We start from the raw sequence: 20,481 nt of genomic DNA on the forward strand, positions 1-20,481 counted from the left end.
ATTGAACAGCGGCGCCTACTCCCATCCGGAGATGACTGCGTACGCTGAACATTCATTTCAGTAAGGATCGCCGCAGCGAACGCAACAAACACACTTGCAACCCGTCCTAGACTGCGTCGCGGGTCTCGACTTGTCTTTCTCCGCACCGAGTGCTTGTACTGTTTGTACTACTGTGATTAGTGCTGCCCATAGCCCACCGACGCCTTTGCTTGTGGTTCGTCCAGAACATGACAATTGTAAGACGCACCCTTGTCCCATCTGGGCGCAGCAAGTCTGGTATCACGGGCCTCGCAGCGCACTTTTTGACATGGGCATATCAGTCTACCCGAGCTGGCGCAGGGTCACCCATTGATCGGGGTGCAAAAGAGTCGAGCTGCCGGGCTGCTTCAGCGAGCGCGGTGTGCAAGCGCAGGCTGACATTCTCCTTCCAATACTACATTGTTGCTCTACATCGGCGCAGTGGATGTTCGGGAGCTGTCGCAGCTACTGACCCCTTCGCAGCGACTCGCCTTCCTTCGAATGGCTACAGGTCTCCCGTCCGCAGAATTAGGCCGCGAGCTGGTACCCTTGCCACAGCGCATCAAGGACGGCCTTGCAGCCGGGCATCGGATGCACACGAGAGACGTGAAAGCGAGTGTCTGGTGAAATGTGCACGTTTAAGGTGCACGCACCTTTGAAGCTTGCCGGTTGGAAAGTTTAGAGGTGTAGACGAGCGTGTTCCACTTGCGATGAGGAGAAACGTCGAGGTGGCGAGGGTAGGCGGACAATGGAGTTTTGATGACGGTATTCGATCCGGCGTCCTTTTGGTCACCGATCGGGGAATTTTGAGGTTGGTTGCACTTACACCCCCCTCCCCCCAAGCGGGCCACGTCTGAACAGGCCGCACACGATCGATCCCCAGCAAGTTACATGATGACACACGCTCTTACACTTGCTAGGCTTGACGCGCTTGCAGGATAAAGACATATTGAAAAGCGCACCGACTGGAACGCCCGATGATCGGTGTAACCACTCCGCAAAGAAGGCCCTTCCATTCACGCGCATGCTCGACCCTGTCCCACAGCTGTGGGCCGCCGGTCTGACCAAGGTGCCGCCCGTTCGATAGGGGACCGTTGGTCTCTTCGCGTTCGCCGTGTGTGGATCGGCAATGACCATGACCAGTGCGTCGCCTGTGCACGAAGTGGAACAAGAAACGGACGACCTGGATGTCGAGCCCAAGCGACGGCTGTTCATCGGCAAAAGGACCTCTAGCAAACCCCAAGGGAGCCCACAGACGAGGCAAAAGCGCACCTCACAAGTTGGCAACGTTGACAGTGCGCCCCAGACCCCATCCAGCACACCGCAGCCTGCAAGCGTGAAGGTTTTCAAAGGCAGGCCTGGAATTGAAGCGGTGCCCGTCACCGACCTGACCATCGTGATACCTACGCCTCGCACGATTGCGTCAATTCAAGAAGAAGGAGCCGCCCCTGCAACGATCACGCCTCAGTCTCTGCAGCATCGACATCGAACCCCCGGGCACAGTTGCAGAGATGCGACGATCACAACGACAGACTCATCTCCGTGCCTCTACCGCGTACCGTCTGCCCGTCACAGGCTACGGAAGCTGCTGCACCGGCACGCCAAATCTGCCGCTACAAATGAGTTCCTTTCGCACCCTGCTTCCGCAGAACTCCTCGAATCTGAGCCGGTTGCACATCGCATGCTCGGTGCCGCAGCTGTCGCGCCGTCTTTTGGGGGCGATGAAAGCGACGGCGATACGGGCTCTGTGACAGTCCAAGGCCCAACGCTGTTGACAACCGTCCCAGTGAGCGAGCTGATCGACGACTTGACGCCGCAAGCCGAGTGGGCCGAGTCCAAATCTGGAAGCAATAGCAAGTTCGCTTCACTCCCGCCCGTGCCTGTGCTCGTCCAATCCACCACGGACGTCAAGTCAATGGCCGTGGCGCTGCAAACGGATGAGATCCCTGCCGTGCAGCAAAAGCCGAATATCAAGGTTCGCATCATCACGTGGAACATGCACGAGTCGGTACCCAGAGGCAACCTTGAGAGTCTCCTCGGCAAGGTCGGGCCGTACATCGCCCCCGAGCCCGGGTGGGACCGTGCAGCGTCGAGCGACACCGAGTCGGAAAAGGACGACGCCGCTGCCGGGGTGGAGGAAAGTGCTGAGAGGAGAGCGGGCCGCCAGCGTGTGCGCGCAGAGCGAAGGAGGAAAAGAGGCAAAGTGGTCGTCGGACAGGAGGAGACCGTGCGCCAGGATCGAATACCGCCTTTGCCGTACGACGACAAGCACCCTTACCACGTTCTGATCGTCGCGGGGCAAGAGTGCCCGTGGGGCGACGGAAACCGCCTCGCTACCGGCGTCGGTCTGGCAGGGGAGCTGGGCGACCTCAGTCGCAGCAAGAGCAAGGCGGTGCATAAGAAGGATAAAGAGAAAGGAAAAGACAGAGAGAGAGAGAATAAAGACAAAGAGGGCACCACAGAGGGCGGAGAGCCGATCTCAGCAACATTATCCGCAACCTCGACCACCGCAGATGCGCAGAAGGCGCGTGATTCCGACCCACTGACGCCATCCGTCACTGCCTCCGACTTTGCGACTGGCAAATCTGGCCCCGATCTTTGTGCGTATCCGTCGATAACCGGCAATGACAGCACGAGCGGCGCCGGCGGCGACTACTTGGCACTCCGCGCGAATGCGGGGCCTGCACCTACCCTCAAAGGCTGGGGCGGCAAAGGCTGGAGTGACGTGTGTGAGGAGTGGTACTGCAAAGCCCCAGGTAGTGCAGTAACAGCTAGCGGTGTCGGTGCATCGGCTTCGCGTAACGAAATGCTTGGCACGCATACTGGGGCGGTGTCCACTCCGATTCCGATCAGTCGCTCCAGCAGCCATGTCGGGACGCCCTTGACTGAATCCGGGGATGCGTTGAGCCCTGAGGGCGCCGCCTCGTTTCCCCGTGGCAAAGGAAAGGATGGCCTGCTTGCGAACGGGGTTGCCAAGTTGGCTGTGCCCACGCCGCCATTTCCCAAACGCAACAAGAGCAACATCAGCCCCACCGAAGGTGCAATGGTTACTGCTCAAGCTGCGGTCGAGCATCAGCCAGCCAGCGCGTCAGCGAAGCCGAAAGGCGAGCACCCAGAGACGATCAATCAAAGTGCATTCGCTGAACCAAGGGCCTCGTTGTCATCATCGGTTTCGGCACCTTCCGTTGACCTCAGTAAGAAGAACTTCAAGCAGAACTTGCGGATCGACATAGCGGAACATGTTCGGAGTATCCAACCACAGACTGCCGAAGATGGCACGCCGCTGGTGCTGGGCACGTATGAGCTGGTCATCAAAGAGCGAATGATGGGCTGCTACTTGGCCTGCTACGTCTGGCGTGGGTGCTTGGATCGCGTGAGGGGTGTCAGCCGCGGGCATGTCAAAAGCGGCCTTCTGTCAGGACGTGTGGGCAACAAGGGCGGATGCGGCATCAGCCTCAAGCTCGGTCAGACGCGTCTGTTATTTGTCAATGCGCATTTGGCAGGTAAGCTTTGTTTTCTTCGCGGTCGTGAAGAGACTTGCAGTCGCGCACACATGTCTGAACTGCGCCTTTCTTTCTCGGCTTCCAGCACATGAAGGCAGGGTGGCTACGCGCATTGCCAACGTCGAAAAGATCAAGGCGGAGCTGGAGCTTGATACATTTTTACCCGCTCATGACCCGCGTAACGCGCTCAGCGATATCACGGAGAAGTTTGACCACACATTCTGGTTTGGCGACCTCAACTTCCGCGTCGACATCACACGCAAGCACGCCGACTGGCTCATCATGCAGAAGCGCTACGACGATGCGCTCGAGTTCGACCAATTGCGCAAGATCATGCGCGAAGGAGACGTGTTCAAAGGATTCGAAGAGGCGCCAATCGCGTTCCCGCCAACCTTCAAGTTTGACGTGATCAAGACCGTCAAGCTCAAGCGTGCCAAGACCGGTCTGCGTGCGATAGGCCAGTCGGCAGGCAGTAACCAGGGAAAGAGCGTGGATGATCTCAGTTTCGTCGCGCGAGACGCGAGCAAAGGCTCGATGGAGATGACGAGGGCCCGCGGGGAGTCGGTTACTGGTCAATTTGATACCGATGCAGCCTCGTTGTCTTCCATCTCTGGCTCGCAGCCGTCTAATACCTGCATGGAGGACTTTGCTGATCAGCACCCTCTACCCATGGACGACGATGACCTCTACACACGTGATGATATCATCTCTGCTGATGTACATGCCAGGACGGTCGAGCGTGAGAATGAGAAGAAAGCGCGTTCGGGATTCAAGGGACTGCTGAAGAAGATTGCCAAACGCGGTGATCAGCCAGTGGGCACCCCAAAAGCACTTGCCTTCAGCGAGCCGGTCCAGCGTTCCGCCTCCGCTTCCACTTCATCCTCCTCTGTGGACATGCCAGCATCGACACCTGCGCCCGCATCGCTGCAGCAGGCGCGAGAATTCGCGCTGGCCGAGGATGCTTCTCAGAATGGTACGGAGGGAGAACAGCCGTACGACACGAGTTCAAAGCAGCGCGTCCCTAGCTGGTGCGACCGGGTCTTGTGGCGCAGCAATGTCGAAGCCATCGACGAGGCGACAACGCTCGAAGGCATCGGCCGGCGTATGAGTGCCGCGTTCGCGAACGCGATTCACAGTGCCAAGTCCCGAAAAGGTGTTACTCTGCATTATGGCTCCGATCAGCTGGTAGAGCGCTCTATGAACGCGCACGAAGCGCGAGCCCCGTCGACCGCAGGTCCAGCGATAACGTCTGCGCTGAACTTTGCTAGTGAACATTGGTCGTTTGGTGATGCGTCTGACGCAGACAAGGCGGGCAAATGCGCGCTGTCCAGAATGCGCCTGCTTGCTCCGAGACGCTCCAATTCGGCGGATCACACGAGCCATGTAAGCAAAGGGATGCGCTTGGATACGAAAGCTGCCGCTAGCGCGGTCGATTTGCATTCGCCTGCATCGCACCAACCGGATAAAAGCCCCGAAAGAACAGCGTCTCTGAGCTTCCGCATAACACCGTTCGACGCGCCTCGACGCTCGTGGAGCCAAGGACGCATCCGCAGTTCTGGATCCGTTCCCTGTGTCTCAGCCCAAGATGCAGCTGCGAATGCCTCGGCGTCCACTGAGGATGGTGCTGGAGATGACAGGGGGATTGTAGCGACTCGGCGAAGGACGGGGCGTAGCATGTCGCTCAGTCAGTTGTCTGCCCACGCTGAAGAAGGCGCTCCAGAGCGGCGTGGCACGTGGTGGCAGGAGCACATTTCACCATTCCTACCTTCCTTCTTACAAGACGGCGGCAGTAGCGATGTCACGGTCCCCGCTTCTGCCAATGGAGCGATATCTGCGCTTTCACGCAAGCTTTCTTTTGCCCTCCCATGGATGTCCGGTGACTCGTCGATGACGAACATGGCTGGTACTGCTGCTGGTGGCGATGACGGCCTACCTCATCTCGTCGGACCCGACAAGGGCCATGTGGATTGCTTGCTCTACCGGTCGTTGGACGACAAGGAGATGAGGCAACTAGAAGGCCGCAGCGACCATCGACCTGTGGTCTTCGTGGCGTGCATCGGCATTTGATTCGGTTATACTCTTTCATGATTATAGCCTCACGATCCCCTTCCTCTCGAGCACGACGCCATATACATACCCCACCTCGTACATCTAACATGACAGCAGTAGAAACTTAATGAACCGAAGACTGCTCTTGGAGATTGAGATTGGCGTTGCGCGCGTGTATATTCTCGGCCGAGAGCAGTACATAGCATCACTGCTGGGATTCTTGCTGAGACTTCTGAGATTTTTAACTGAGCTTCTGGCAGAGACGACCGATGCCCAAGCAGGTCACTGATCGCTTTTTACTTGGCCACATACATTCATGTGGTTGTTCCCATTCTCGAACAACAGAGACTGGCCGAAAGGGGTTTGAGGTTATTAGTAAGTGAATGGTGTAGAGCGGCTCAAGGCGATGTTCTAGTTGAATCAAAGTACGATCGGATGAAGTAGAGGCACACAGGTGAGCGACGTTCGGAAGGCTCACACGACCCGTCGCCCCGTGGCCACGCAGCTGACAGCCCTTTGTTCTATGGCATCTTCGGTTGACTGCATTATCCTCAAATCTTATAGCTGACTTCTGAAGACTGTGTGCCGCAGGAGGGAGTCGGCAGAGTCAGCTCAGCAGGATGAGGCGGACGGCGATTGATGGGGCGAAGCGAGGCTCTTTGGCTGTTGTGCGGTCGCTGAGCCGAGCCGCTACCTTTGCTGGCCCTTCCTCAATTACATTGGACATGCTTGAGTCGGCAGAGCGAAGAACTCAAAGGGATTGGACAAACCGGATATCGACAGCACTGCTGGACGCAGAGCCTGCAGCATCACAAGCATGTCCAACACCGTCGTGGCCCGCTATACTTCGCCTGGGCGCGTCAAGACTTCCAGCTTTCCTCTGCCCAGTCGTTGGCACACGGGTCAGACATCCTGTTCACGTGTATGATGCACCACGTACATCTCGACGTTTGCATACAGCCGCAGCTCCGTTGCGAAGCAGTACAACAGCCAATGCATCACCGGCTGCAACGGCCAACAGCCTGGACCCAGTACCTTCTTCCGACCCGTTTCAACCACGCGCACGACCAAAAACTAGGCCGGCTACATACGCCGCCTCCGCGCGAGCAAAACCTCACAGAAAATCTCGGCTGCCATCTCAATCGAACGCAAATGCGCCCAGAACTTGTGTCATCGACACGCAGGCCGTCGAAAACGAGCGACAGCAGGCTGATTCACAAAGCAACTCAGACGAGCGACCCTCGCGTCAACAGTACTTCTGGACTTCGCCTTCTCGGTATCAAGCATTGAAGTTGCAGCAGCCCGGCGTCGAATGGAAGGTGCATCGCCTGAAGTCCTTCCTGCGGCTTGGAAGCTCACGAAGTGGGCCGGTACCCCGAATCCCGCTAGAATTGAAGGGTCAGAAAGACGCTAAGGCACGTAAGGTGCGGGCGGGAGACATTGGGCTCGCTCTTTGCGATTCGATTGAAGAACTATCGCTGTGCCTTTTATCCCAGGCTCCCACATGGGAACCTGGGCAAGCACCGAGCAAGCCAGTGATCAATATGCGATTAGCCAGCATGATCACGCCAGTCGGCCTCAAGCGGCTCATGGCGATCATATCTGCCTCAGCATTTCGCCTGATTGACCGTCTACCTACTCGCGAATATGGTTGGAAAGTTCGGCATCTGGATCGAGCGCGACAAGCCCTTCATACCGGCGGCCTTGTCATGTCCGGTATCGCCGAAGCAGTACTGCACAACAAGTTTGATACATTCCACCAGATGTCGCCCTCTTCAATTTTGCTTTGGACGAGCTGGCGTATAAGGGGCCTAGGTCTGATGCAAGGTTTTGATCAGGCGATGGAGCTCTGCGTACATGTCGCTTCAACATGTCTCAAGCCGCCAGATACCGAACTCTTGCCCTCGGAGCGTATCAGCCAAGACCACTTCGCCTATACTCTGTCCTACTTATTTCGCACTTTCACCTCCTCCGACTTGCCTCCTCGATACACCAAGGAGGACGGTACGCTCGTCGCCTATCGTGACGTCCGCTTCGAGGCGCGATCCTCTGCGTTACGCTGGATCTGCAGCCAACCTCGGCTGCTTTCCCTCGTCTCGCTCGATCATCGCCACCTTCGTGCCACCTTCGGCATCATTGTTGGCAAGACGTGGCCCCTCGCTCGCGAAATCTTTCTCGCCGCGCTACCGCAATCCGTTCCGCTTGAAGACAAGCGGGATCTACTGCGATCTGTTGCGGACACACTGGTTTATCTCAGGGCTCCCCGCGAAGCGCTAGAGCTGCAGCAGCTCGCCAGGACCGCGGGCATCAGGGACAAGGCGCTCATCATGCATCTCTTATCTCTACTCTCGCGCATCGCCCAGCCTATCCTGACTGAAGAAGCGCAGAGCGTGGAGGACCTGCTCGTAGATATGTTGGAGGACATTCAAGTGCCGCCGCTCAACACTGTTGCCGAAAATCAGACAAGAGTGAACGTGGACGCCCCAGCGATATCCTCCGTTCTGCGCGACGCACGCCGGCTACGCATCGCCGCTCTCGTGGTTGCAGCCATGGGTGATGCTCCTCGCGCGCTCGATCTGCTTGAACGAGAAAAGCGCGTCCGCGACCAACGCACCGAAACGATGCTGGATGTGGCTCAGGTCGCCTTCAACACTGCGCAGATCAAGATTTACGCCAGCAAGACGCCAGAAATATCTGAAAAGACGCAAGGGTCGCACGTGGATTCCACGCATTACGTCAATGATTATCCCGAACGATCAGCTGTTGTCGCATCCTTGGAAGGGACGGTTAAGGCTTCTTGCAAGGTTGGAGAGGTGCAGGAGGCCGAGGAGGCGATGAAGGACCTTGTGAAACTCTCTGCTGGTCCAGCCTCGTGCTACTCGATCCTCATCTCTGGGTTTCTCAGAACCCGTCAACCCGAGAAGGCACTAGAATGGCTTCAAAAGATGGGGCAACAGGGCCATCCGTTTGAAAAGACCGTATTGACCTCTGTGCTGCGCTATTTGGCAGAAAGAGGGAGTCAGACAGGCGTCGACTGGATCTTGGGGCGCGTAGAGGCGGACCGGAGCCTTGCCGATGTCATGCTCTACACCGCTGCGATGGACGGCTATATCTCAGCACAACGCCCCGACATGGCCTTGGAAATCTTTGCAATGCTCGAGCAGTCCAGCAGTCCCGACATGAAGCCGGACACAGCGGCTTTTAATGTCGCCTTGTCGGCCCTCGCTCGCTCAGGCGCATCATCGAAGATCTTGATGGAACACGTGGAGCAAATGCGCCAACGCGGGCTGCGTCCTGATCTTTACACCTACTCTACTTTCCTTGGCGCTTTAGTCAGACTCGGAGAGCTGCCAGCCGCGGAGGACGCATTTGCCGAGATGGTCATCGAGGAAAGCAAGCCGATCCCTCTGCACTATGCGACAATGGTCGGCGGGTACTTGCGCGCGCGCTCATTGCGCGATGCGGAATACTGGTATTCGGAGATGGTTGCGAGGGAAGGGGAAGCGGAGCTAAGTCCTAAGAAAAGGGCGTTCATCAATGAAGCGGCTAGAGGAACTTTGCGCGATGCTGCCCGTTACGTCCCGTCGGAGGACATGCAAGAGCTGGACAGCGACCTGGCTGCTCTTCTTGAAGAACTGCTAGATGAAGCTGAGGAGCTCGGTCAGGCAGAAATGCAGAAGTGGGAGGCGCCTCCAGCGGGTGAAGCTTCGAAGCTTCCGGATATCCGACACGCCACTATCATCTTAGACCGCTATCGCCAAGCAGGGTTCATCGATCATCTACAGAGCACGTGGGACAGGATCTTTTCCGCAGCTGTCCACACAAAGGATGTTGATCACAAAATCGTCGGCTTAGCGTCTCTCCGAACGGAGGATACCTCACCACCGTGGCCGCTCGAAAATGAACTATGTGTCGCTCTATCGATCATCGTAGATGGCCTATCGGAGGCAGGCCTGCACGGGGAGGTGGCTCGGACCTGGGGGGAGGTGCGTCAAGCTGGCTTCGGCTTCGACTCGCACAATTGGAATGCGCTTGCAATGGCCTTGGTGAGGGCAGGGCGTTTCGAAGACGCTTTTCGCATCGTCGAAAATGTTCTCACTGACGATCAGGAGAATGACGACGCCTCTTCCGACGAGGAACTCGTAAAGCTGCGGGCGCTTCTCGCGGATGCTGTCGAATCACCCGTTCTGCGTCTCAAGCACCCTCGACCGAAAGAGGATGAGCATGCAAGGGCTGAGACAAGCGAGGCGTTCGACAAATTACAGATTTCTGCGACGTTCTCTAGCATGTCACACCATTCCGGCTGGCATGCTTATGTGCGGACTATCGCAGCTTTGACATCAGTCATCGAAGGCCTTCGCAGAGGCCAAAGCATTGCTGCGATGGGAGGAGGCGCGGGTTCGAACGAGCGGATTGACTTGCGTACGGTCCAGGAGTTCTACCCGCGAACTTTGCGAAAAGTCGACACGTTCCAGACAAAGCTCCTCAAGATGGACGGCATGCAAGCACTTAAGCAGCAAAAGGTCGATGAGCGCTTGGGTTGATCGAGGCGTAATCTCAGCTCGCCGCGGCGCAGCGCAGCGAATGATCCACTCTGTATGCTGCAGCCGACCACTAAATTACATGATTACGCAAGTTGTTTGGACGCTGCCATGGCTGCTTTCAGACGCGAAATCGCAGGATTACTTGATGCTATCGCTACTTGCGTCACTCCTCCCATATCAGGTCTGGCCTTCTTCATATGAATGCTGTTTCTACAAATAGACCGAATGTCAGTTGATGATCAACAATTGAGGATCATGTTACGCACGTTCTTGTCGCGTCCGGCGCCGGCCGCTTGATCCCCGCTGTGCCATTGATCGCGGGAGGGCGCAAGCCTGATGCAGCCACGTCTTTGATTTCCTGGACAGCCTGATCGCAGATGCGCGAAAAGGATGACGCTTGCGCAAGTAAATCACTGTCTGATAGATTCTGCGAATACGAGTCCCCCGACTCGAGCCCTGACAAGCCTGCTTCAAACAGTTGCCTTAAGACAGCCGCAATGTGAGCATCTTGCGAAGCAAACAGAATCGATCAGCCATCAGCGCGAGTATTACTTCTCCTTGTGGCTCACCTGTCAATGTATCTTGCAGGTTGTCGAGCTCAAGTTGCAGACGCCTGAGATCTAGCTGAAATGTGATCTGTGTCTTTGCGATCGTCCGTGTTATCAAGTGATGTAGGTCCAGCCTAGCTTCTGATTGTGTTGACCGGTTCGGCAGATCTGAGGCCTCAGGAACAACGATTTGAATGGCATCTCCCAAGCCGCCATCGCTTTCTGCAGCTGAAACGATGTAACGCATGAGCAAATTGCCTAGAGCACAAATGATGCGCCAAATCTGAGAAGCGGCCGCGCTTGCCTGCACGCCACGACTGTCCAACAGCTGACCGAGGCAAGTGCTGCTCGCGCTGATGGCTCGAAGCCATGGCTCGCTAAAATGTGTCAGAATGCCAGTAAGCCCTCTGATCGCGGCACCTGTCCATGACAGAGACGAGAGAAGGAGAGCCAGCGCCGATTCAAGCATGGTCTGTGGGTCCTGGGTTTGCAGCGAGACCACCAAGAAGCCTGACCATGCGGAAAGCTCAGGCTGCAGCTCGGTCGCGACTTGCTCTGGCATATGCGGCGCATGGGATGGCCAACGCAGCAGTAGAATCTTTGGCCGCAAAATGGTGTGCCGATTATGAAGGCCGACCTTCTGGCCGAGTGCGTGTAGGCGGGCTTTTTCACTAGCCCAAGATGAATGCGCGGATGACGCACATTCAAAGATGACGAGAGGCACTGGAGCAACCCGATGTTGAGGATCTGTTGACGATTCCCCGGCCGCCGGAGAGCCATCGTGCAGTAAGAATGTCTGCTTTCCGTCTGAAAAGGTGAAGCAATCCTCGCTGAGTACTCTCCGCAACCATGTAGAGCACGCTTGAGTCTCATGGCCTGGATCGCCCGCGAAGCTCGCGATGATGTGCATGCGCGGCGGCCACAGATCGCTGTAAATCTCAAAGAGGGACTGGAAATGGTCGTAAAGGATCATCGTAAAGGTTCCTCGTCTCCATAATGTACCGCAAAGCCGGTGTCGCTCGGCAAAGGCGGTAGCAATGCGTTCATCTGCGCCTTCCTCTCTTTCCTCGTAGATCCGGTGCTTGTTGACTGTTGCCTTTTGATGCTTATTCTGAACTTGGTGCTGCAGCAATGTTGACCTGTGGCGGATCCGTTTCCATTCTCTCGCCTCCTCGTACCTCCGCAACCAGATAGACCACACACGTTCGAGTGTTCTTGCGCTGATGAAAGCTTTCCCAGACGCATCCAGTGCTGCCGCTCTGGACATTGTCCGGGCTGTGGTGTCGAAGAGCCGTTCAGCAAGAAGGCCTCCTGCAGCCTCGAATTTTACCTCGCGTGAAGCTTCTAGACGAGCGAGCTTTTCTCGCCTTGCAACGCGCATCGCCATGCTTTCCCCAGCCGAGACAGCGACCTCGTCGAGAAGTCGCGCATATATTTTATCTGCCATTGAGACGCGAAATCTTTGGCTCGCAGCGGAGATGTCCGAGGCGGACCGCTTCAGTTTGGGTTGCGGTATAGTAAATGGTGGTTCTGAAACTCCTGCTGAAGGATGTGAAATAACGATTTGACCAATGGGCTCGGGGCGGGAGATTATGACAGGTGCGCCCTTCTTCGTGTTCTGAGGGGAGCCAGCAGTAAACGGATGTGTGGTGAGGACCTGTAGGGGGCTTTGCACGGGATTCCCTCCCGCCTGCGCCAGAATAGCCGCAGACGGTGCTGGGTTAGCGAAAGGAGCAGTCGGCTGCCTTGGCATGAAAGGCGACGCAGTATCAGATAAAGTCTGTAACCCTTTTGCTGATGAAGGCTTTTCCGTGCTTGCAATTGCTTGCTGAGAGGAGGAAGGGGTGAGAGCGGGTATTGCAGATGAAGCAGCTGGGGGTGCAAGAGGCAGTGCAGGTGCTGCCGAGATAGTAGGAGTAGCAGAGAAAGATCCTACGCCAAATGTACTCGTGAAAGGGGTAGCCTTACTTGTCAAAGCTGATGGCGCTAGAGTGAAGCGCCCGGAGAGGAGACTGCTGGGAGACTTTGGTGCCGTGGACGATGGCAGCGACGTTGCGACGGACGGTTTGAGTGCAGGGGTTGTGGCTCGCACCAATGGTACTGGTGCTTTGGCAGGAGCTACCGCACCTGCTGCAAAGCCATCAACGATGTCTTGAAAGCTACGCTCTTCCCTTTTAGCTTCGACTATCTTCATTGAGAATGGCGTGCGCACGGGCTTGTCCTCTGCGGTGACAGCCGAAATGGAGTTAGATAAAGGTATGAAGTGATACAGACGACTCAAGGGCACCTTACCTGAGAGCTGCGCCTCCTGATGGATCGCAATGGTGGACGATTCCTCTCCCACGGCATCGAGCTCCACCAGAAGTCCGTACTGCCTCGCAACATCGATCGCTTGCTGCGCGTCATCGAAACCGAGGGCGTCGACAACCCATGAAGTAGGCAGCGGTTTGAATTGTTTGCGGAAGCATCTCGCAAGAGCCTTGAAGGCCCCAACCCTGACTTCGCTGAAGGCATTTTCGGCGAGGCAAGCTTGCAAGTAGCCAACATCCTTGCTGCGGATCTCCCGGAAGAAGCGCGAGAACCAGTTCAGCGTCGCCTCTTCATTCCGCGGTTGGCCTCGGCGCACAATGTTGTTTGACTTCTGGGCGTAGCGTCGAAGGCGCAAAGACGATTGAACGAAAGGGTGCATAAATACGCCTTCAGGCAGAGACTCGACCTCACGCAATGTTTCTGGATCCCGGAGATGCAAGAGCAGATTGTATGCGCGGAATTCCCCCTCATTTTGAGATGCTGGTGCCTCCATGTCTCCTTCGGCGACGCGCTTGTCGTCGTAGAACTCGATGAGAGAGCGCAACGCTGTCGACGACGACTTCGTCAGAAAAGCCCAGTGCGCACGGCCAACCAGAACTAGGCACAACTCACTCTTGCGAAGCTGTTCAAGTTCCTGTTGCTCACTCCACATGTTCTCCGATCGAGTCCCGTCCGTATTTTCTGTAGTATCCCGCATGGTCCCGTCAGAACCCACAAGACCTCCTCGGAAGTGGAGAGTCAAGATATGGTACCGTGCTATCCTTTCGTGGCACTCGATCGCTAGGCGGCCGCGTTCATTCTGGACGATGAAGTCCTGCCGGATAGCTCGTGTGCGATTCCATACAAACGCCTGCACTTGATTGAAGGTTGGGTCAAAAGGTCCAGAAGGTAGGAGATCGTGGAAGAGGTAGTCAAGCGTGGTCTTGAGTACTTCGGGAGGGCGCACATCCTCTGGCAAAGGAACTTCTCTACCAGCTGCAGGACGTCGATAGATCTTGACAGCGATTTCTGGATTGCACTTTGCTGTTCCGGGATAAACCTCCAGGGCGTCGAGTTCCTTCTGCATCTCACGCTCCACGCGTTCGAATTGGGGACACATGTCTGGACACGTGCCCAGGAACTTTTGCGCGCTCTCGAGCTCCTGCGCCTTGGTTGGATCCGGCAAGATTCCAGCAGCGATGTATTGCGTGCGTAGTCCCTCCCTTTGCTTCCTCATCGCGTGGAAGAGCGTGACAGCATCATCTTTGCCGTCTGTCGCCGCCGACGAGAAGCGCTGGAGACGGACATCGTTGGCTGCCGCAAAGGATCCGCCAAGAGATCCAGCATGCGGAAGGCCCTTTGCGGGACCGAAAGGCGGTGTGCCTGGCGTACTCTTGATATCTCTCCAAGTGATGGTATCCTGAGGCTTGAGCAGCGGTGACTGCGTGCGGGACCCGGGCATGCTGGACGATATTGGAGAGGATACCGCAATAGGACTGGACGCGCCAAAAGTAGAGCTGCCAAGCGCACTTCCAGCAGAAGTAGAAGGGGCATTGAAGAACGCATTGCCAGCTGCTAGATGTGCTCCTCCGAACGCGTGATCTGTCGGAGGCTGACCAAACGCTGAGAATGCTGTCTCTCGTTGGGCAGTCACATTCGACGCGCCTCTCGCAGCCCCTTGCCCATTAGGCTCACTTGAGCTAACCCCCGCAGCGTTGGTGTTCTCTTTCGGCGCAGGAAAGGCGCTGAAAGCGGAGAAACCGCTCATTACGAAAAGCTCGTATCCTTCAGCTCTCGCTGACGCAGTCGCCCAACGCGACTGCAGCTGGGGAGTTCACACTCACGGTCGCTGCATGCTAGCAGGTGAACGCCCGTGTGCAAGGGCTGGCCTCAGATCGGACAGCGCCAAGAGAGACCAGACAGGAAGGCGACCGGACGGGCGCGTGCACGAGCGAGCAAGTGAAGAGAAGGTGTGACAAGAAAGCCAGCTGTACATCAACGTATGGGTCCTAGCGTCAGACTTAGAGAATCTGGGACACATCCACTTCACATTCGAGTTCCGCAGGCCGCCTGATTAGATGTCGCCTCTGGCTACATCTCAACACCAAACGTTGGAGCCGGTGCCCTGCAAGCGCATCTTGAGCACGAATCAACCATCACAGACACATGCAGAACAGTGAATGCAGGTGATTCCAGAAGTGCAAGATGTAGTAGAATACAGTAGTAGTCAGTAGCGGCGTTGCGTACAATGGAGCTGAGTTGTGTATTTTAGTATATCTCCATGGTGGATGCGTGGAGTGGGGAATCGGTGTCGGTTCCCTTCTCCTGTCTCTGTACTCATACAAATATATGCGTGCTCTGCTTTTTGTGCGTCCAGGCCCTCCCATAACCGTTACATGCGATGCCCCCAAGTTGAGAGAAATGACGGTATATGAGGAATGAAAGGTGATGAGAAGTGAAGTTTGATGAGGAATGACGGTGGAAAGCCGAGCCGATGCAATGTCAGCGCAACCACGCGAACGCAGGTTCCTGAGCAAGCACTGTCGGTTAGCCGATGCGACTGAACAAAGAAAGTCTGCTAGCTCCCTTCGAAGAAAAAAACGCTGGTGGGTGGCCCTCATGGCCCGTCTGCTCTGCTTGCTCTCTTTCGAGAATTCACGACGATATGCCGCGACCGAACAACCTTCTGTACGCGCCAACGACCCTCCTCGTGACCTTGCACAGGAACTCTTCGTCGACCTGCTCGCCAAGCGCCCTCTTCCTGCGCCGCTTCATGCGCTTGCGAAAGTGCTTCTCGACGATCTGGAAAATGACCGCGTCAAACGCGCCCTGCGCAAACACGAACCAGCGGCTGACTGAGTAGAGCGCTGTGGTCTTGCCGGGCGACGTCAACTTGTTGTCTGTCGCAAGGTCGCTGATGAGCCGGATGATGGACACGGAGAAGAGGATGCAGTATGCAGTCGGGTACAGCAGCATCAGCACGCTCGCTTGGCGATTGAGCGTGCTGCCGATCGACTCAACGCCCTCGGCGCCGGCGCTGCTGCTCGCGCTATGCTCGCCCTCGCCCGTGCCGCTACAATCCGCGCCACTATCACCTCCAACACTCGCGTGCGCCGGTGCAGCGGCGCTGATAGCGCGGCTGTTGCGCCGCGAGGGGCCGCCGACGTTCTGGCCCCAGTGAAGCTCTTCGCCTGGCTCCAGTTTAAAATTGTGCGGACCTGCAGCGGCGCCGGAGGGCGTTGTCGGCGAACCGACCAGCGTCGGTGCAACCAGCGACATCGGCGTCCACGGCCTCGCGCTGGGGTGCGTCTTGAAAAAATTGTCTGACTTTGCGCTGTTCGGTCGACTCGCGTTGGCTCCAAGAGACATTGCTCCGGCTACTCTCGAGGTGAGGGCGCCTTCGATGCTAGTGACCGCGTCCAAAGGCGCAAAATCGACGTTGCTGAAGTGGTTGAGGTGCTCCTGCGGCGGAGAAGTCATCTGAAAGTCCACCGCATCCTTCCGTGGTGAAAGGGCCCACCGCGTGGGCGCTATGCCTTCGTCGTCATCGTCGTTGTTGCCTTCCTCATCGTCGCCGAAGTTTGCGTTGCTCTCATCTGCCCGACGTGTGAAGTCATCCATATGGCTGCCACCGTTCAGGGCAACAACAGGTAGGATGGTCGGTGAAGGATTAGTGCAACGCGAGATGGAACGATGTGATGGCGGGGCATTCGGCAGTGTTTCCTGCTGGCTCGTCCCGCCCTCGAGTGCGGGCCAGGCAGTCGAAGATATGCCGGTCGAATCATCGTTCCGGCCACTTGCATCGCCAGCTGGTACCTGCTGCCGCAAAGGAAACGGTGCACCTGCGCTCTCGCACACCTTTCGTGCGGCGATTTGTCCACTGGCCGACGCGTTCGCACCTTCTACACCTGCACCTGCTGCAGGCGCATCCGCAATTGACACGGGCAACTGCCGCAGCTGGACGTTGACGATTGATCCGCTTTTACTGCCGCTCCCATTGCAGCTGGCACTACCACTGCTGCACATGTCATGCGCCCTGTTCTGTGACAGAGGCTGTAGGCCGAAGCAGCGACACAGGCCAGCCAAACGCCGGGTCCCTCCTCGTTTGCCTCCTCCTTCCCCAGCAGCGTGTCCGCGCGGGAGCGTGCCGTGGGTGCTGGTCAGTCGCGTTGGGTCACTGTTCTTGTCGTTTGACAGGGATGTGCCCTTCAAGCTCAGTGTGGACTTCAAGCTGCCAGGCGCCTTTGGCAGCGTCGCGCGAGCCGCATGCGCACCCGCACCAGCGGTGGCGCTGGGGATAGCAGCGATGATGCCCTTGCCCGCGAGATCAGCATTGTTGCTGGGCACTTGCGTCTGGTCGGAGTTGGTCGCGGTGCTGTGTGTCGCGCCGGCAGCTGTGTCCGCGTGCGTAGCGCGGCTCTCCGCGTCTCCGCAGAGAGATGCAAGCGTGCGACCGCGAGGTGCAGGCGCGCGGCCGTGCAAGAAACTTACGTTCTGTTCGTTCCGGCGCGCACAGCCGCCCGAACGGGAGGACGCCTTACTGAAGAACGAAGTGCGCCTGAGGAAGAAGAAAAGATGTGTGTATAGCACGAGAAGGACGATGAAAACGAATCCGCGCGGTATGAATTGGATGAGCGGCGACAAAAGGCTGCTGGGCTTGGACACCATGCCGCAGTAGCCGCCATTGTCGGTCCAGCCGAGGAAGATCCATGGAAACGCATTAACGATCATACCGAGGGCCCAAAAGGCCGGCCAGAGCCAGACAATGTACCGCTCGACCGTAAGCGTCGCACGAGACTGCGGCACGAAACCATCCACGGATGGTACACGTCAGCTCATGCTGCAGGGCGCAAATGGGCGAACAGCAGATGCTACTCACGAGGGGATGAGTGAGGATCATGTAGGTGATTACACCGATCGCGAGATTCCACAAGTGCTGAGTGAAGATGGCAGTGGCCAGTGCGAATCCCGAAAAGTCGCAATAGCGCCATGAATCTGATAGACTGCCGCCGTTCAGCAGGAAAGCGGTCGTGGAGACTGTGATGAGGCTACATGGTCGCGATATGATCACAGGCACGGGTGTCAGCTATCTGTCACCAGCAGGCCGCGTCAGCAGCGACACCTGATCCGCGAGCCGATACTTACGCAGCAACAAGGTCACTCGTGGCGAGCCCAAGGATGAGAGCATGCCGCAGTTTGCGATTGTGCTTGTGAATAAAGTAAGGCAGGATGATGCTGAGACTGCCCAGCACCGAAGCGACGCAGATGCAGAGGTCGACAATCACACCGCTGCGTCCGAGTGAATGGATGGGAGGGATCCAGGCCGTCGCGCTGGCGGCAGTAACCCGCTCCTTTGGCGATGAACGGGTGATAAGTAGATGCGCGCGAGACGGCGTTGCTTCCAATCGACCATCGTAAATACTGTCTCCACGCGAAAAACCCGATGGGGCCGCCGCGGCCCCCGCCATGTGGCTCATGCAGACGAGGAGCGCAGCGAACACGATGAGACTCTGGATGAACCACAGCGAGCGTGTACCCGTTTGTTCTTTCCGCCTGCCCGGCCTGACAAAGTATGAGGGCCGGGGGGAGGAGCGGCCAGGTAGCACGGTTGAGCAGTGCCACAAACGTCGCATTTTGCTGTGAGACGCGGGGGAGTTGGAGCGAACAGTTGATGTGGACACCTCGCTATCGCGTCGTTCTTGAGGACGTCCACATGCTTGCGATCCCCTTTGTTCCTATGGCTGTCAAGTAACCCTTTTGTGCAAATGCGTAAACAAAAGGTGATCGACGGCGGAGACAAACTTGTCGGTGCAGCTTGTGTGTGGGCCATGCGAGCGCTGATCCCGTAGCAACCCAGCACTCAACTGGGTGCGGGGCGACGTTGAAGTGACTCTTTGCTGGAGCGCTGGCGCAGGATTAAGCAGGCCGAGGCTGCCGGTGGTCCCTGATTGCAGTTCACGTAAGCCACCAAGCGGACAGCATCGGACACGTGGGCCGTCGCACGGGGTCTGGGTTAGGTCAACTCGACAGCGGAGCAAGACTTGAGTGAGTCGTCGACAAGATGCGGGCTGGCGTGCTGCTTCGCACAGCTGCCAAAGTACAAGCCTGGCAAGATATCTTTCTTCCTGCGTATTGTACGGCGCCCACGCCTAGCAGGAAGCGGGGGCGTAACCACGACACAGCGCAAGCACGAAGTTGTGGTGAACTAGCGGACGAAAGCCGAGCGAGGGACAGCGAATGATCACCGTGCGTGCGTGTGAGAGTCAAGTACGTTGTTGACTGTTCCGGGGCAGTGACGGACTGTTTTTGGCTGACTGTTCGTTGTGCAAACTCGTGACGAAGAACACTTCTACAGTGCAACCGCTGGCTCGACTGTTGGCACCTCTCTCCTGTCTGGGCGTGCGGCAGGCGGGAGCGACGAGAGCCCAACGACCGCTTTGGGGGCGAGTGAATTCAGGAGATTGGGTAGCGAGAATCAGACAGGTCTGCTGCTGCACTGGCTCTCACGTGCTCAATAAGGGTCCAAAGTTTTCCAGTCTGGGGCAAAGCACAGATTCGGTCGGGAGGCGCCCACATAATTGATAGAAGAGCAGCAGTGCCATTAAGCCGCCCACGCAGGGCCCTGATCGCGGTTCCGCGCACGCGAGCCAGAACAGCAGGAAGCCAGCAGCAGCGGGCACTCAGCAATGGGCTACACTGCATGTGCACATGAGACACAGCTGGTCGCACCCCATGACACCAACTCAGTCTCTATTTCTGGCGGCGAAAGGCGGGCAAACGCGGGGCGGAGCTGTCTAAGAGCTGGCAGGCAAGCAGTTGTTGCATCAACTGCGCTGGATGGGCTCACCAGAGGCCTCTCTGATCATACCAGCTTCATGGTCTCGCGAAAGGGAGTCCCAGAGGATCGTGGCAAATCCTTAAGTATCACAACCAATCCAGCACCGTGCAATAACGACTACGGTAGGGCGCACTGGAGAGTGTAGTCTGGCGTACATGCATGGAAGCACTTCACGCTGTGCCGCAATGTGAATTGGGGATGATGCACTTGGGGCTGTGGGAAGACTCGCTCCTGGACACCGATAGAGCCCAGCTGGGCTACGCACAGGCAACGCCCCACCTGGCAGCTCGCTGACAATCTGACACAGCCGTGCCAGAAATGAGATGCCCATGCGAGACTGCAAGGTACAACGCATTCGTGAGAGTCAAGACCGCCAGCGCCAGCTGTAAATAAACTCTAGACCGCTATTTGCCACCTTCTCCATTGCAACAATTGCAGCTGCGTCCCCTCCCGCTCCGCCGTGCTCTCGAACTATTGATTCATCGTTGTCCGATGCGCAGCCCGCATAGACACACAGGCCCCTAAAATACTGACCAAGTAGACAAACAACGGAGGCAAACGGACAGCGTCGAAGTTGCAGGCAGAGGATGAATAGTTCGAGCGTAGGGTCGAACATGGGGAGCGGCCCGGAGGCAGCGACAAAGTCGGGAACAGTGGTGAGAGCGTTGAGCCTTCGCCCAAAAAGAAGGCTA

General features: G+C 57.1%; 5 protein-coding genes across 5 annotated transcripts; 3 read left to right on the forward strand and 2 right to left on the reverse strand.

Moving 5' to 3' along the window:
• The first annotated feature begins 9 nt into the window (after positions 1–9).
• On the forward strand, positions 10–727 carry K437DRAFT_46198 (uncharacterized protein). The gene has a single exon (XM_013389356.1). The coding sequence runs from the start codon at positions 228–230 to the stop codon at positions 675–677; it is 450 nt and encodes a 149-aa protein (XP_013244810.1). The 5' UTR covers positions 10–227; the 3' UTR covers positions 678–727.
• A 206-nt stretch (positions 728–933) lies between these two features.
• Positions 934–5,712, forward strand: K437DRAFT_272861 (DNase I-like protein). Its single transcript, XM_013389413.1, has 2 exons — positions 934–3,521; positions 3,607–5,712. The coding sequence occupies exons 1-2, from the start codon at positions 1,148–1,150 to the stop codon at positions 5,586–5,588; spliced, it is 4,356 nt and encodes a 1,451-aa protein (XP_013244867.1). The 5' UTR covers positions 934–1,147; the 3' UTR covers positions 5,589–5,712.
• A 165-nt stretch (positions 5,713–5,877) lies between these two features.
• Positions 5,878–6,460, forward strand: K437DRAFT_272862 (uncharacterized protein; the record flags this gene model as incomplete). Its single annotated transcript, XM_013389414.1, has 2 exons — positions 5,878–6,024; positions 6,135–6,460. A coding segment is annotated over exon 2 (270 nt), but the record flags the coding sequence as incomplete, so codon positions are not given.
• A 3,695-nt stretch (positions 6,461–10,155) lies between these two features.
• On the reverse strand, positions 10,156–15,162 carry K437DRAFT_46275 (uncharacterized protein). Its single transcript, XM_013389357.1, has 5 exons — positions 13,585–15,162; positions 12,955–13,518; positions 10,684–12,885; positions 10,381–10,621; positions 10,156–10,324 (listed from the first exon to the last, which is right to left on the reverse strand). The coding sequence occupies exons 1-5, from the start codon at positions 14,717–14,719 to the stop codon at positions 10,198–10,200; spliced, it is 4,269 nt and encodes a 1,422-aa protein (XP_013244811.1). The 5' UTR covers positions 14,720–15,162; the 3' UTR covers positions 10,156–10,197.
• Positions 15,163–15,606: 444 nt separating this feature from the next.
• On the reverse strand, positions 15,607–18,584 carry K437DRAFT_261712 (uncharacterized protein; the record flags this gene model as incomplete). The annotated part of the gene is made up of 3 exons (XM_013389415.1): positions 15,607–17,748; positions 17,831–17,999; positions 18,097–18,584. 3 exons carry the CDS (start codon positions 18,582–18,584, stop codon positions 15,607–15,609), a joined length of 2,799 nt encoding a protein of 932 aa, XP_013244869.1.
• Positions 18,585–20,481: the final 1,897 nt, after the last annotated feature.

This window comes from Tilletiaria anomala (assembly GCF_000711695.1).
Source record: "Tilletiaria anomala UBC 951 chromosome Unknown K437scaffold_15, whole genome shotgun sequence".
Taxonomy (NCBI): domain Eukaryota; kingdom Fungi; phylum Basidiomycota; class Exobasidiomycetes; order Georgefischeriales; family Tilletiariaceae; genus Tilletiaria; species Tilletiaria anomala.

Bases quoted from the DNA above. Each gene is read 5' to 3' on its own strand.
- K437DRAFT_46198 (XM_013389356.1), top strand. From the start codon at position 228: ATGACAATTGTAAGACGCACCCTTGTCCCATCTGGGCGCAGCAAGTCT.
- K437DRAFT_272861 (XM_013389413.1), top strand. From the start codon at position 1,148: ATGACCATGACCAGTGCGTCGCCTGTGCACGAAGTGGAACAAGAAACG. The intron at 3,522-3,606 runs GTAAGCTTTGTT...CTCGGCTTCCAG, and splicing joins TGTCAATGCGCATTTGGCAG to CACATGAAGGCAGGGTGGCT.
- K437DRAFT_46275 (XM_013389357.1), bottom strand. From the start codon at position 14,719: ATGAGCGGTTTCTCCGCTTTCAGCGCCTTTCCTGCGCCGAAAGAGAAC. The intron at 13,519-13,584 runs GTGAGTTGTGCC...CGTCGTCGACAG, and splicing joins ACTTGAACAGCTTCGCAAGA to CGTTGCGCTCTCTCATCGAG. The intron at 10,622-10,683 runs GTGAGCCACAAG...TTGCTTCGCAAG, and splicing joins CCTGCAAGATACATTGACAG to ATGCTCACATTGCGGCTGTC.